The sequence below is a fragment of the Periplaneta americana genome, chromosome 4, assembly GCF_040183065.1.
Source record: "Periplaneta americana isolate PAMFEO1 chromosome 4, P.americana_PAMFEO1_priV1, whole genome shotgun sequence".
Lineage (NCBI taxonomy): Eukaryota > Metazoa > Arthropoda > Insecta > Blattodea > Blattidae > Periplaneta > Periplaneta americana.
The window spans coordinates 187,581,626-187,596,633 of record NC_091120.1 but is presented as its reverse complement, the minus strand read 5'-3'; the positions used below and the strand labels follow the sequence as shown (position 1 = coordinate 187,596,633).

General features: G+C 33.1%; 1 protein-coding gene across 3 annotated transcripts in view; it reads right to left on the bottom strand.

Annotated features, from left to right (window-relative positions):
- Nucleotides 1–15,008, bottom strand: part of LOC138698530 (serine/threonine-protein phosphatase 2B catalytic subunit 3-like) — an 805,310-nt gene that overhangs the window by 63,886 nt on the left and 726,416 nt on the right. For all 3 annotated transcript variants that reach the window (XM_069824525.1, XM_069824526.1, XM_069824527.1), the window contains exons 8-10: nt 9,514–9,607; nt 5,020–5,146; nt 862–942 (exon numbers count right to left, since the gene is read on the bottom strand). In XM_069824525.1, the coding sequence (XP_069680626.1) occupies nt 862–942; nt 5,020–5,146; nt 9,514–9,607 (302 nt within the window). The remainder of the gene's footprint in view (nt 1–861; nt 943–5,019; nt 5,147–9,513; nt 9,608–15,008) is intronic.

Sequence of the window (15,008 nt, the reverse complement as noted above, 5' to 3'; positions counted from 1 at the left end):
AATGAATGCTCTAGTTATTACATTAATATCTAGATCATAAAACAACATGAAAGTAAATAATGAAAGTTGGATAAGTAATGTTAGTGAGACAATAATAAACATTGGTAAGAAATAGTAGTAGTAGTAGTAGTAGTAGTAGTAGTAGTAGTAATAATAATAATAATAATAATAATAATAATAATAATGAGATAATCTAAATATTTATTCTGTGATATATATAACCATTAAATATTGAGAAAATTGAAACGGCTATTATTGTTAACAAGAATTGTTAGAAAAATATTTCCTTAGTCTATTCTTATGCTTACTTATGATATTCTGAAAACAAATTATTTAAGTCCTACATTATTAATAAAATACAAAGCATAAATTATTCCCAGCGGACAGCTTCTCTTGCCTGTAAAGTTAACCTTTGGTCATTGTGACACAATATTGTAGATAATAGAGGTAGCCAGATAATTTATGTATTGAAGAGTTCGTGGGAAAAACGATGAATGTCACAGTTTTCTTAAGGTTGATGTCATTATCTAATTCAATGGATCACTGCGAAATTTAATGTTGTTCTTATGAAAAATGGTAAAAAGGAGGATTATCACCATGAATACAGTAATTCTTTCCTTTATTTTCTATAGAAACAGCAATACATCTAGCAGTTATAGACTCAATTAGATCATTATCTAATCCTTAACAGAAATGTGACATTCGTTGTTTTTCCCGCGAACTCTTCAATAGCACAAAATTTTAACAAGATTTAGAAAAAGCTTCTTTGCTAAATCAATACCAAATCTCTACACATTTTCCACTTTTCTATGAAAAGAATCTGTAGAACAGACAGAACATACGAATCTGATACAAACGTACCTTCTTCCAGGGCGTCATCTCCATCAGACATGAGTTCGTCATCGGAACAGATGTTCAAAACATTCACCAACATTTCAGTCACTGTAACAGAATGGTTTAAATTTATATAAACAATTGCTGAGATATCAAAACATAATTTAATTCGTACTCTGTAAGAAAAAAAAAAAAATCATATTATTATTTTACAGAGATCATAACAATTAGTACGTGGAACCACAGATGTTCCAATATTTCATCCGTCAATTTCCCTTCAACTGTTAGCTTTCAGACAGACACATAGGGTTAAATCGATGTACTTTAACCCAAACTACATTATACTTACTTACAAATGGCTTTTAGAGAATCTGGAGGTATACTCAGTGGCGGTGCGTCAATAAGAGCACAAGAGCACGCGAACACCTTGTTTCCATTAATGCACGACTAATTTTATTATTTAATATCGTATTGACGTAGTGGGGATGTATAATATCAGAATCGAGTATTTTAAACTTCCCGCATCTTGCATAAACTTCTTATGTAAACTTGACAACATCCATTCACGTACAAGACGTGCTCTTTTCAAGAAGGTTACAGAAATTCCACGCATGCACAGGAGAAAATTGTCTTTAGCTGGCCGCTTATGACTCGTCAAGAGCACAAAGCATTAAGTGAACAGTGAATCTATCCTACAGATGTCAGGTGCATCGATGCCTATCGTTCATGTGCTATATCTCGAGAAGGAAATTTAATAGTCTGTATTTTAGCCTGTAATTGTCAACATCTTACTGTTAGAACGTTTACTTTATGTGGATGTGTGTACAGTGCTGCTACGAGAGCGTAGTTTGTGAATTACTATACTACAGGTCAGCATACTAGCATAGTTTGGCTTTCAAACACGTGCTGGCTGAATGTGATGGTGGTATGAATTTAAATATCTGTATGGTGGTGTATATTATTTAAGAATAATATTTACTGGCATCTATTTATAGTAATCAATCTATGCGAATGGGATTACAGTATTGATATAGGCTATAGTGTATCAGTCTGTTGTGAATCAAATATATTACTGAACACACGCTTTTTTAAATAATGGAATTGTGGTATGTATTAATTTTTAACAAACCTAAGCAATGAACTCTGTTCAAGCAATTTTGAACAGTAAAGAACTGGGTAAACTGGCTTACGAGGAAAAATTGGAAATAAAAAGACTGGGTTTCATTATTATTATTATTATTATTATTATTATTATTATTATTATTATTATTATTATTATTATTACATGTTTTTTGAATTTATATACGGTTTTTTCGGTAATGAAATATTGGAATCATGACCTTTCATATTAGGCTAAACGTACAATTTCAAACTCTCTTCGATTTTGGAACACAAAATTGTGAACACACACAATATTTTATCACGAGCCGCCACTGGGTATACTGCCATCCTCACATAAGCCTGCTATCGTTCCCTATCCTGAGCAAGATTAATCCAGTCCCTATAATCATATCCCGCCTGCCTCAAATCCATTTTAATATTATCCTCCCATCTATGTCTCGGTCTCCTAAAAGGTCTTTTTCCCTCCAGTCTTCCAACTAACACTCCATACGCATTTCTGGAAAACTGCATTATCCAGAAGTATCTTACATTCCTTCTGGGACATTCTACATTCATTCATTCATAGTTTTCTGCCCAAGAGCAGGTCTCTCACTGCAAACCCAGCATTTTCCAATCTTTCCTCTTTGTCTCCGCATATGATCTATTTATCTTAATGTCGTCTATCCTCTGACAGGCAGTTTTTCTCAGCCAGTGACCCAACCAATTCATTTGACATTCTGTATAAAATATTACAAATTACAGACGGTACCTATTTTTCTTTGTTTTGCAGTCCAGTTATAGCTATCAATCATTTTGGACACAGTGCAACACATGTTCTTCTGCTCCCCATCTACAGCCAATAGTCTGTTAACGTCCTGTATTAATTTAACAGTTTGTTTGTTCAGTCGTCCGAGCCACTGCTTCAAAAGAGTGCACTATTTATTTAACATTTAAAAATTAAATAACTTGATCCTACATAGAAGGCCATTACTACAGAAAGCCAATATTTTATTTAAAGATAAGCGAAAAAAAATCTCTAGGTTTTTTAACACAAAATTGTCCATTGTTTTCCTTTAAGGGGGGAGACAGGTGAAAATTCATCATTTCTGAATTTCTGACCAAAAATAACATTTTTCATTTTTCTTGGAAAAAAAAAAACTTATGCTTTAAAGAATGTATTCCCTAAGTTTCAGGTAGTTATGGTGTCTGGAACTGGTCATAAATCAGCTATTTTTAAATAACTGCGCTTTAAATGCCTTATGCATGAAAACTTTAAAATGTTATTTTCCATGCTTCAATTTTTTAAGATTATAAAAAATGATAAAACTTCCACAGTAATTGTGATAGAAGGCTGATTTTTTTTTTTGCATGCTCATGAAAGCATGATAATTAATTATGTATATTCATTTTGCTCTACACCTTAAAGTATATTGCTCAGAAATTATTAAATTGAGGTGTGTACTAAAATACTTATTTTAGAATCTTATAAACCACTTTAAGTAAGATTTTTTAAAAATTAAAAGTAATAACAGCAATGAACTGAAAATATCCAGTTTTGCTTAACATACAATACTATAGTGGAATAAGAAATAAACTAGACTTGAATGTGAAAATTTGGGAAAATTTTAGGCTTTTTTTTTTTTTTCAAAAATAATTCCTGAAGCATCCAAACAAATGGGACCAAATTTTTCCTAATCATTTTACACGTAGAAAAGATGAAAATTAATTTTCACATTTTCTTAAAATTCAATTTTCACTTGCATCCCCCCAAGAAATTACAAATAAAATCTTAAAAAATAATTTAAATGTTTATAGTATTATGAAACATAAATAAGCCTAACCACGGTTTAAGCCACAGTCGTATTCGTCGCATTTTACTACTCGACTGCTAACAATGCAACAAACTTTGAGTGTAAATGTGCAAAAATGCGACAACCACACTGGACTTTAGAAACGAAGATGCTAATGTAGAAAATGAAATCAGAGATGTGTTTGAACTAATCTGAATTTAAATGAAATGCTAATGGCATGGGCAATGTTCAAAAAGATATTGAGCAATAAATGTTCTGGAATTGATCAAGGAGTTGGTGCAATTCATATAAGTTAATTGAACAATTTCTTCTAATTGATTTATATAATTCCATCGCATACTGTAAATTGTGAGCGAGGATTTAGTTGCATGGATCTTGTAAAAATTGGAATTAGAAACCGCCTTTCAGTAAAAAAGTTAGCACTCTGCTAATAATAAATCTTGAAGGGCCTACCAGTAAAAAATTTCAATGTTTAGAGTGCCCAAAAAATAATGTAAATTCAGCAGTAATTGATTCTTACATAAGTATATCTGGAGTGTGATAAGATGGATTGAAAGTAATAAAACTCCAAGAAACAAATTACGTAACTTTCTGTTTCTGCATAGTTTATTAATTTTATTTTTCTGCACAATTATTTATAATATTGCGCAAGCATTTCGCAATTTGCACAAATATAATTTTTCATTTCTTCATTTTTTGCGACAATTATTTATTTTCTAGCTTAAACCCTGAGCCTAACTTAATACATATAGTCCCGTCGCTCCAATTTCCGGCAGCCAATCACGTTGCAGGTCGGCTAAATTTAAATGTGTGCGTCTTGTGATTCGCTGATGAAGATGTTAAGCATTTCCTAAGGCTGGATAAATACTTAATATAATCGCTCGCCATTTTGGCTCTTTCGTTGGCGTTCGCAGAAAGCACACAAGGACGTTATTTGCCGTTCAATTATTTGCTGAATTACAGTGCGTTTGATTTACTATCATAGGAGCTACGACATGATAATGTTTAACGGTGTGGCAAATAGATCCCTCGTCTGGTAGCGCGGCAACGAAAGAACAAAAAAGGCGAACGATACTACCTACCAAGACTTTATAGAGCCTTGACTTCCTAAGACGTAAGGAAAGAGGAGGAGTCACGCCAGGAATTATACCGTGGCGACTATAATTGCTTTGTCCACCATAATCTGCCCAGGATTAGAGTGGTGGGGCGATTTTACTACTACACTTGTTCCATACAGAACACCTGGAAGAAGTTCAAGCATCACAATGCTCACCTTTCTCGCCAACGAATGGCAGCGACCATGTGAACACATCCATGAAGTTGGGCAGCCAGTATGGGTGTGGGGAGCAGTTGAACTGTCGAATGTTCATCACGTTGTTCTCGTACTTCAGCACTGCCGCCTATGAACATAAAGATTTGACAGTGATCTACCTCGTACTCAATATATGCATTTCAGTAACAGATGTAATCAAAATATACCCTCTTTCTAAAATTATAGCTCTGGATTATTAAAAAGAACATAAAGACTATTCTCATAAATTACGTGGATGGTTCACATCTAAACCAGACTTCATTTTTCATTTGCATTAAATCCAAATACTTCAACAATTCAAGCTAAGCTTAGTCTTTTATATAAGCTTTTATTTATGAAATTATCGATGAATTTTGGGATCGGAACATGTCAACAGTGGTCTACAGGCTTGAAATTTCAATAATTATATTTCAACTGCACTAGTTGAGCTTGTCAATACTATGAATAAAATCTAACCAACAGTTTAGGACAGGCCTGCACAAACAGCGCTCAACGAGAGTGCGTGCTCTTTCCGAGCGGGAGAGCAGTGTATACCGCTCGTCGAAATGGAGAGGAAGATACGTCAGAATGACATAGATTTGATATAGATAGAGGAGAGGGAAACGACCACTCAGTTATCTAGTGGAGTGCAGTGTGTAGGCCTATTCTCAGTAACTGTTTCACGTTGCTTATCTACTGCTACAGTACAGTATGGAGGAATCTAAAAGACGGAACATAACATTTAACATTTAACGATTTACAGCTCGAACTTATTGATCTTCAATGTGACCTAAAGGCTAAAGATCGTTTGAATAATACTACTAGCCTGGTTGAGTTTTACAAGACTAAACATTAGCAATAATATCCAAGACTACACAGGCTGGCTGTGAAAATGATTGCTATGTTTGGCTCAACATTTATATTTGTGAGCAACTGTTTTCTATAATCAATTTTAATAAAGACAGGCATCGAACATCTGTAACTGATGTTTCAATACGATCAGTAGGCTACTGTTCCTTTCAGCTGCCAACAGCATGAAACCTCGTTTTGAAGTACTGATAAATAAAAATTAACAAAATGATATTGTACATTTAAGTAGCTATAAAATTTCTATTACTTCTGTAAAATAAATATTTCTTTATTAATTAATAATAGTCCAAGATAGTTTTGCAAACACTAAACGGGAATTCATTTCATAAGCACTCGTAATAGTACTTCCTTTTATGTTTATTTTGTACGAGATCCACCCCTTCTTCCAGTCCACTAATATCTGCATTCCGCTCATGAGCTGTGAGCCGGCTCGGAGAGAGCAAACCTTGTGCAGGCCTGGTTTAGGAGAAATCTGTATGGTTACATGCTGAAAACCACTTTTTCGTACCAGAGATGCCGAAAACGTGTATTTCTGTTAAAAGTCTTTTTATCCATTGTTTATAGCATCACAATAATTTATAAATCACATGAGAAAGTAAAATGAGTATACAAAGTTTTCTATCAAAAACGTCAAATTGAATTCCAAAAACCAAGTGAAGACCTATCAAATTTTTTTTATGAAAACAGAGTTACATATTCCACTACGTTGTTACATAACGGCGCATCTGTAAACCAAAAATAGAAACCAGATCTTTCCAATGCATCTTTGTACACAAAACCCTGTCCTGTGAGGTCTGCCAAAATTCGAGACTTAAATAAAATTAAAATGCACCTCAGACAGGAAGTAGCTCCTACATAGAATCACACAGAAAATGCTTCAGTTTCTGAGTGCCAGTGTTGCCAGCTCAATTCTTAAAAATCAGCTTCAAGACAGTGCAGAAGTCGCTAAATTAATTATTATTATCAATGTAAAACGAGATTATTTTACTGCTGTGAAAGTTAGAAAAAAGAATCTAAATCCATATACCACCAATATTTTTTTCTAATGGCAGGTACTGTACTGTTCGTCCTTCACCCATATGAAGCCTGTTGTGTCGATAGACCAATTTACCGAGAGTTATTGCCCAAGATGTGCCATAGAAGACTGGTCTACACTACACCCCCAATGAGGTGAATGATGATGAAGCTTTGTTGGGATGCCACAGGAGAATTGGAGCTTCCAGAGAAACAAGTTATAAATCTGGGGTACACCGAGGATCGAGCTCGGGTCCACAGGATTATAAATCCAGCGTTGTAGCCACTAGACCACCATGGTGCCTACTATACCATGAGTATAAATTTGATGAATTTCACTCACAAAACTAACAGAAAAACACCACATCTAGCGGAAAAACAGTTGTGTTGGCAACACTGGACTGATTAACAATCATAAACGGAGATAAGCAGTATCTGTGAGCGGTACGGAAATTCTTATTTGTGAACAGATTCTCAGCTTACATTTTTCTGTTAATACTCGTATTTAACAAGTTTCAGTACGACAAAATCCATTTCACATGACATTCTGCTTAGATACAAGGGTGAACCGTAAGTAATGTCATTAATTTCTTTGAGATATTTCAAACAAAAAATTTACTACAATTCTGATCGTTTTTGCTTCCTTTTCGAGATAAAAATAGTTTTATATCAAACATTTCATAGCATGTTTAGGGAAAGCCATTGATTGAATTCCCAATATCCTCAGTCAATTTAAGAGAGCAGTGTATTACGATGATAAATGATTGAAATAATATTAGTTTTGTCATTTAAGTATGCAGAAATTTGATCCAAACATATTATGTAACATTTTAAAATTCCTTTTCAGAACGAAAGTTTACATTTGTTCGGATCAAATTTCTGCATATTTAAAGGACAAAACTAAAATTCTTTCAGTAATTCATTATCATAATACACGGCTCTCTTAAATTGACTGAACATACTGGGAATTAAACCAATGGCTTTCACAAAACACTTACAAAATGTTTCATATAACACCATTTTTATCTCGAAAAGGAATCAAAAACAAGCAAAATGTAGTAAATTTTTTTTGTTTGAAATATCTCAAAAATAACTTTAAGGTTCACCCTGTACACATACGCGCACGCACGCAAGCATACACACAACACAAACTTGCGAGTATAATTATTATGCAACACTCAACAGATGGCAGCACACGTAAGTTTTCGTATGTGCAGTATCTGGTGGAGACTTCTTGAACTTCGTGTTACGGTACAAATTTTACCAAGGTTGGATAAAAAGTAATGGCAACAGTTTGATATTTCTGACATGGCTTTATTCACAGGGGTACAACGTTCATGTACCCTTCAATATAGTCGCCCCCTTATTTATCACCTTTTGCCAAATGTTTGGAAGGCATCGTACACCATCAGCGCGTCCATCTTTGTTGATGTTCCGTATTGACTGCCCTACAGCACGGAAAAGTTCATCTCTGGTATTGTACCGGGTCCCTCGCAGTGGTTCTTTCACTTAGGCGAAGAGATCGTAATCACATAGACTCATATCGGGTGAATACGGTGGATGTTCCAGAATCTCCCATTGTCAGCGGCGCAAGAGGTCCTTGACAGCAGCAGCGGTGTGACTCCTTGCATTGTCATGAAGATGACTGGGTTCTGTACCACCAAATGTCGTTGTTTTCTCCTGAGTGCTAGACGAAGGTGGTGCTGCAATAACCTGCAGTAGAGTCCGCGTTTACCATCTGCCTTGGAGGTACAGCGTGGTGCAGTATTACCCCATCAATGTCATATGCCACAATGAACATCACCTTCACAGCACTTTGTGTAGGGCGCACTTTCTTTGGACGAGGAGAACCGGGATGCTTCCATTCATCTGAATGGCGATTCAAGTTTGATTCATAGGAGCGAGCCAGGTTTCGTCCATAGCGACGATTCGTCCAAGAATGTCGTCACCTTCCCTTTGGTACCGGTGTGTGATATGGCAACACTGCATCACCACATGCTTCACGCAGTCCCTGACAACATTTTTGTGCACTACGACCTCGTGCCACTTAATTTTGATTCAGGAACGTTGCTCTAGTTTTGTAAACATGGTCTTAGGGCACTCACACTATTCCTATGAAAGTCAACGTTCTACACACTGCAGTAGATTGGCAGATTACTGTCGCTGCTGGCTGCACTAACTCATCTAACAGTCCTTGTTCATGTCCACACAGCTGGCAGCTCTCGAACGCACCATCGTCATGTGAAAGCAGTGTTGCCATAACTTTTTATCCAACCCTTGTAGATTTTCTAATCAAATGTATCTCGAACAAAGACATATTCACTTAAAAAATATAGCATATTCATATTAATCCCGGAATCAATAGTAATTTATAACAAACATAGACGTATTTAGAAAATGTAAACTGAAGTTGTTGTTTTTTTAATGCAAAATCTGGTAACCCTATCAATTTGTAAATATGATTCAATAATAGTACTGTCTTAGGAGTAATATCTGATAAACATGCTTGCAGTATTACAGTCTTCTAGTTTTTGTGATATAAATATTTCAATCTCGACATAAAATAGCTTAAACATATACAGAATGAAATACCTTATTATTGTACACATCCAGGTAGTTTGGTGCTGAGAAGATTGTGATGAGAGATGGGAAACCTGTTGTCTGACTTTTCCTGTACATTCGGTAACTATAATGAAGGAAACGAAACAGCATTCTTACAATCCATACATTTGTTAATATTACGTCATTTTAAAATTGAAGTTTTGTTCCAAAACTAATTGAGGCCATAAGTTACAAAACATGCAACTGTACATAAAATTCAATTAAGAGTTCAATTAAAAAAAAAAAAAACAAATTTGTCAACAGTTTGTTCATAAATTTATTCTTTCATGGTGAGTGGCGCAAAAGTAACTTTACACTTTACATTACATTTACTTTCTGTGATAGCTACTTAAATGATTTCAAATTGTTTTCCTTCTTCATTATCACATAGTTGGAGTCAGCGGAACACTCCTGGCACACACGAAGGCACAGCCCAATATTCCTGTCCAAAAACTCGAAGCTGTCTTCAATGTAACCCTCCAGATGTTTAAGAGTTTCTGGTTTCCTTATATACATTGAGTCATACATCATACCAAACAGGTATAAGTCCATTGGGGTGAAATCGGGTGAAGGTGGCAGCATTCCATTGACTCAACAGTGTCATATCACTCTAAGGTAACTAACATCAGGGGTACTATAACTGGTACCTTTTCCAGTTGTATTTCAGAAAATAATTAATTTCAGAAATTATCATTTGTATTTCAGATTTATCAATTTAATTTCAGATAGTATCATTTGTATTTCAGGTTAGTCAATTGTATTTCAGATTTGTCAATTTAATTTCAGAGAGTATCATTTGTATTTCAGATTTGTCAATTGTATTTCAGATTTGTCAACTTAATTTCAGATAGTATCATTTGTATTTCAGACTAGTCAATTGTATTTCAGATTTGTCAATTTAATTTCAGATTGTATCATTTGTATTTCAGATTAGTCATTTGTATTTCAGATTTGTTAACTTAATTTCAGATAGTATCAATTGTATTTCAGATTAGTCAATTGTATTTCAGATTTGTCAATTTAATTTCAGATATTATCAATTGTATTTCAGATTAGTCAATTGTATTTCAGATTTGTCAATTTAATTTCAGATAGTATCAATTGTATTTCAGGTTAGTCAATTTAATTTCAGATAGTATCAATTGTATTTCAGATTAGTCAATTGTATTTCAGATTTGTCAATTTAATTTCAGATAGTATCAATTGTATTTCAAGATTAGTCAATTGTATTTCAGATTTGTCAATTTAATTTCAGATAGTATCAATTGTATTTCAGATTAGTCAATTGTATTTCAGATTTGTCAATTTAATTTCAGATAGTATCAATTGTATTTCAGATTAGTCAATTGTATTTCAGATTTGTCAATTTAATTTCAGATAGTATCAATTGTATTTCAGATTAGTCATTTGTATTTCAGATTTGTTAACTTAATTTCAGATAGTATCAATTGTATTTCAGATAGTATCAATTGTATTTCAGATTAGTCAATTGTATTTCAGATTAGTCAATTGTATTTCAGATTTGTCAATTTAATTTCAGATATTATCAATTGTATTTCAGATTAGTCAATTGTATTTCAGATTTGTCAATTTAATTTCAGATAGTATCAATTGTATTTCAGGTTAGTCAATTTAATTTCAGATAGTATCAATTGTATTTCAGATTAGTCAATTGTATTTCAGATTTGTCAATTTAATTTCAGATAGTATCAATTGTATTTCAGATTAGTCAATTGTATTTCAGATTTGTCAATTTAATTTCAGATAGTATCAATTGTATTTCAGATTAGTCAATTGTATTTCAGATTTGTCAATTTAATTTCAGATAGTATCAATTGTATTTCAGGTTAGTCAATTTAATTTCAGATAGTATCAATTGTATTTCAGATTAGTCAATTGTATTTCAGGTTTGTCAATTTAATTTCAGATAGTATCATTTGTATTTCAGATTAGTCAATTGTATTTCAGATTAGTCAATTGTATTTCAGGTTTGTCAATTTAATTTCAGATAGTATCATTTGTATTTCAGATTAGTCAATTGTATTTCAGATTTGTCAATTTAAATTCAGATAGTATCATTTGTATTTCAGATTAGTCAATTGTATTTCAGATTTGTCAATTTAAATTCAGATAGTATCATTTGTATTTCAGATTAGTCACTTCAATTTCAGATAGTATCAACTGTATTTCAGAAACTGTCATTTGTATTTCAGAAGTTGGTGGTGACTGTGCTCGTGCAATACAACACTGTACAATTCATCAAGCTGCAGCTTTAGCTACGGAGAATATGCCTGTCAGATGCTAAACTGCAAAAAGTTTATTTTTTAAAATCCATTTTCCATTTTTTTAAATATATGTTAAAATCTCAAGTAGGCCTACATTTGTTATTTTGTGAAATAAAAGTGACTACCTGTATGTAATCTTAAATGCATTGCTTATTTTCTGAAATTAAATTGACTATGTACAGTACTCTACTGTACAGTAATACATCTGTCAAATTGTTCGTATGTATATAATAATTCGATGAATAACTTTGGAATTTATTACTGCATTAACAAGTACAGTACAGTAAAATACAGTACATTTTTAAAAATCCTTATATGAAACCCAATATACTTTATAAGAATAAAAATGAAACATAAAATTGAAGATACAAAATCTGAAATACATTTGATACCACCTGAAATACAATTGACAAATCTGAAATACATTTGATACCATCTGAAATGCAATTAACAAATCTGAAATACATCTGATACCATCTGAAATACAATTGACTAATCTGAAATACAACTGATACCATCTGAAATTGAACTGACAAATCTGAAATACAATTGATAATATCTGAAATTAAATTGACTACTCTGAAATACATTTGATAATTTCTGAAATTAAATTGACTACTCTGAAATACATTTGATAATTTCTGAAATTAAATTGACTACTCTGAAATACATTTGATAATATCTGAAATTAAATTGACTACTCTGAAATACATTTGATAATTTCTGAAATTAAATTGACTACTCTGAAATACATTTGATAATTTCTGAAATTAAATTGACTACTCTGAAATACATTTGATAATTTCTGAAATTAAATTGACTACTCTGAAATACAATTGATAATATCTGAAATTAAATTGACTACTCTGAAATACATTTGATAATTTCTGAAATTAAATTGACTACTCTAAAATACAATTGATAATATCTGAAATTAAATTGACTACTCTGAAATACATTTGATAATTTCTGAAATTAAATTGACTACTCTGAAATACATTTGATAATTTCTGAAATTAAATTGACAACTCTGAAATACATTTGATAATTTCTGAAATTAAATTGACTACTCTGAAATACATTTGATAATTTCTGAAATTAAGTTGATATTTTCTGAAATACAACTGGAAAAGGTGCAATAAAAGAGGAAATTTAGAAGTAGGAGCGAAGAGAAAGGCATAAGTACGTAAATAAATAGAGGAGAGAATAGTAGGGAAATTATATGTGATGTAAGTGTTGTAAAATAGAGAAAATGAAAATGTAGACAAATAATTTAGGAGAAAATAGCTGGGTAAGAATGAACAAGAGTAGGTAGATTTGAAAACAGAGAATAAAACATGATGTAATATTTAAGAAAAGGAATATACAATATTTAATAGGAAAGCGAGAAATTGAAGGGAGACAGTCAAGGTAAGAGAGAGAATAGAAGAGGATAGATCGCAGTTCAGTTAAACAGAAGAATAGGAAGTAATCAGGAAATACTTGGCAAATGAATATATTAACACAGCGTTTCTCAAACTTTTTTGAAGTAGGGACCACTTTTTTAAGTCAGAACGGTTTCGCGGACCACCTTACTCTTGTTCCCTTCGAAAGCAAATTTATCATTTTTGTAGCACATTTTAATACCAGTATACTTGTATTTTAAAATATAATTAATTCAAATTAATTTAATTTGATTTATATTGGTATTAACTAATTAAGTTAATGTTAATAGAATAAAATTTATTTGTTTTTTTTTTTATAATTCAAGGTATTAGAGTTTGGATAATCTTTAACTAATTAACTAAAAAAAAATAAATAAATGTTGGTGTTCACATTAATGAGATGGATGAACCTGCCGATTCTTGCACAGTTGTTCCATACTTGGAAGTATGCTGGTAAACTTAAGTCGGAGATCGTCACATAAATCAAGTCGATGTCTGTACTTTGTTTTTATTAGACTTAGTGATGAAAACCCTTTCTCACACAGTACGTAGAAGCAAACTCGAATTACAATCTCTAAAGAACCATTGTACAATTCACTATATTCTTTTTTTCACTTATGATGAGGTCCAGAAATGAATCATACCTTCCACTTCGAATTTCATTTTAAGTCCGGTGTCATTCGAGAGTTCAATTAATTGTTCTCTTTCACTCAATGAAAGTTTGTTATTTTCAATGTCGCAATGAAAGTGATAACGAAGCCATAAAAATTCGTCATATTTACTTGGAAAACAAGTTTCAAATTGTGACCTCAGAGTTGTATTATTGGTGTACGATGTATAGTACGTACCATTTCAATGTGCAGACTGGGTGTCGGCAAAAGTCATAAATACATGAAAGGGTTCGGTACTTTGCTCCTCTGTTCTGAATTCGGGTGGTCCCTGGCTGGGTTACAGGCGCCAGATGTGCAGGGAAAAGATGGCGAGAAACACCACGTTCATATTGCTTTAAATCCCTATTTTGCTGTTGAGAGTAGAGTGGGAAGTCGGTAGACAGGTAGAGTAATAAATTTCATTAAATGTCAGTACTGGGAGAAAAAGTGAAAGGCAACTGCCATGTGTCATTTTCAAACTCTGAGATTTTCAGCTATAGAGTGATAAGCAATTCATGTGAATTTTTTTCTTCTGTCTTTTATGAAGGACCACAAGAGTAGACCTAGAGGACCAAAAGTGGTCCGCGGACCATAGTCTGAGAAACGCTGTATTAACAGATATTAAAGGGATGGTGGATCGAAAAACAGAAATGTAAAGGTCCACCATGACTATGAATTGTAAAGTTGGCTGAGAAATAAATATCAATAAATCTTCTTTAAATTTTACCTTAAACTTGATAGTCGAAAACTGCGTTTTTACTTTTAGTCTACATAAAAATTAATTTAACAAAGTTTAAGCAAATCTAGTCTTTCAGGTGAAGCTCCCTGTAAAGCAGATTTGAATAATTTCAAGGGAAAAATTGTTCCGGGGCCGGGTATCGATCCCGGGACCTCTGGTTGAACGTACCAGCGCTCTCCCAACTGAGCTACCCAGGAACTCCACCCGACACCGTCTGAACCTTTCCCTTTATATCCACACAACTCGCGTGAGCTGACGAAACGCCAGAGACCCGCATCGAGTGCACACAAACTCTGTGTGACTTGGAATTGTGGTTTTCCGTTAACGTACTCAGTGACGTATATATTATGCAAATCTAGTCTTTCAGGTGAAGCTCCCTGTAAAGCAG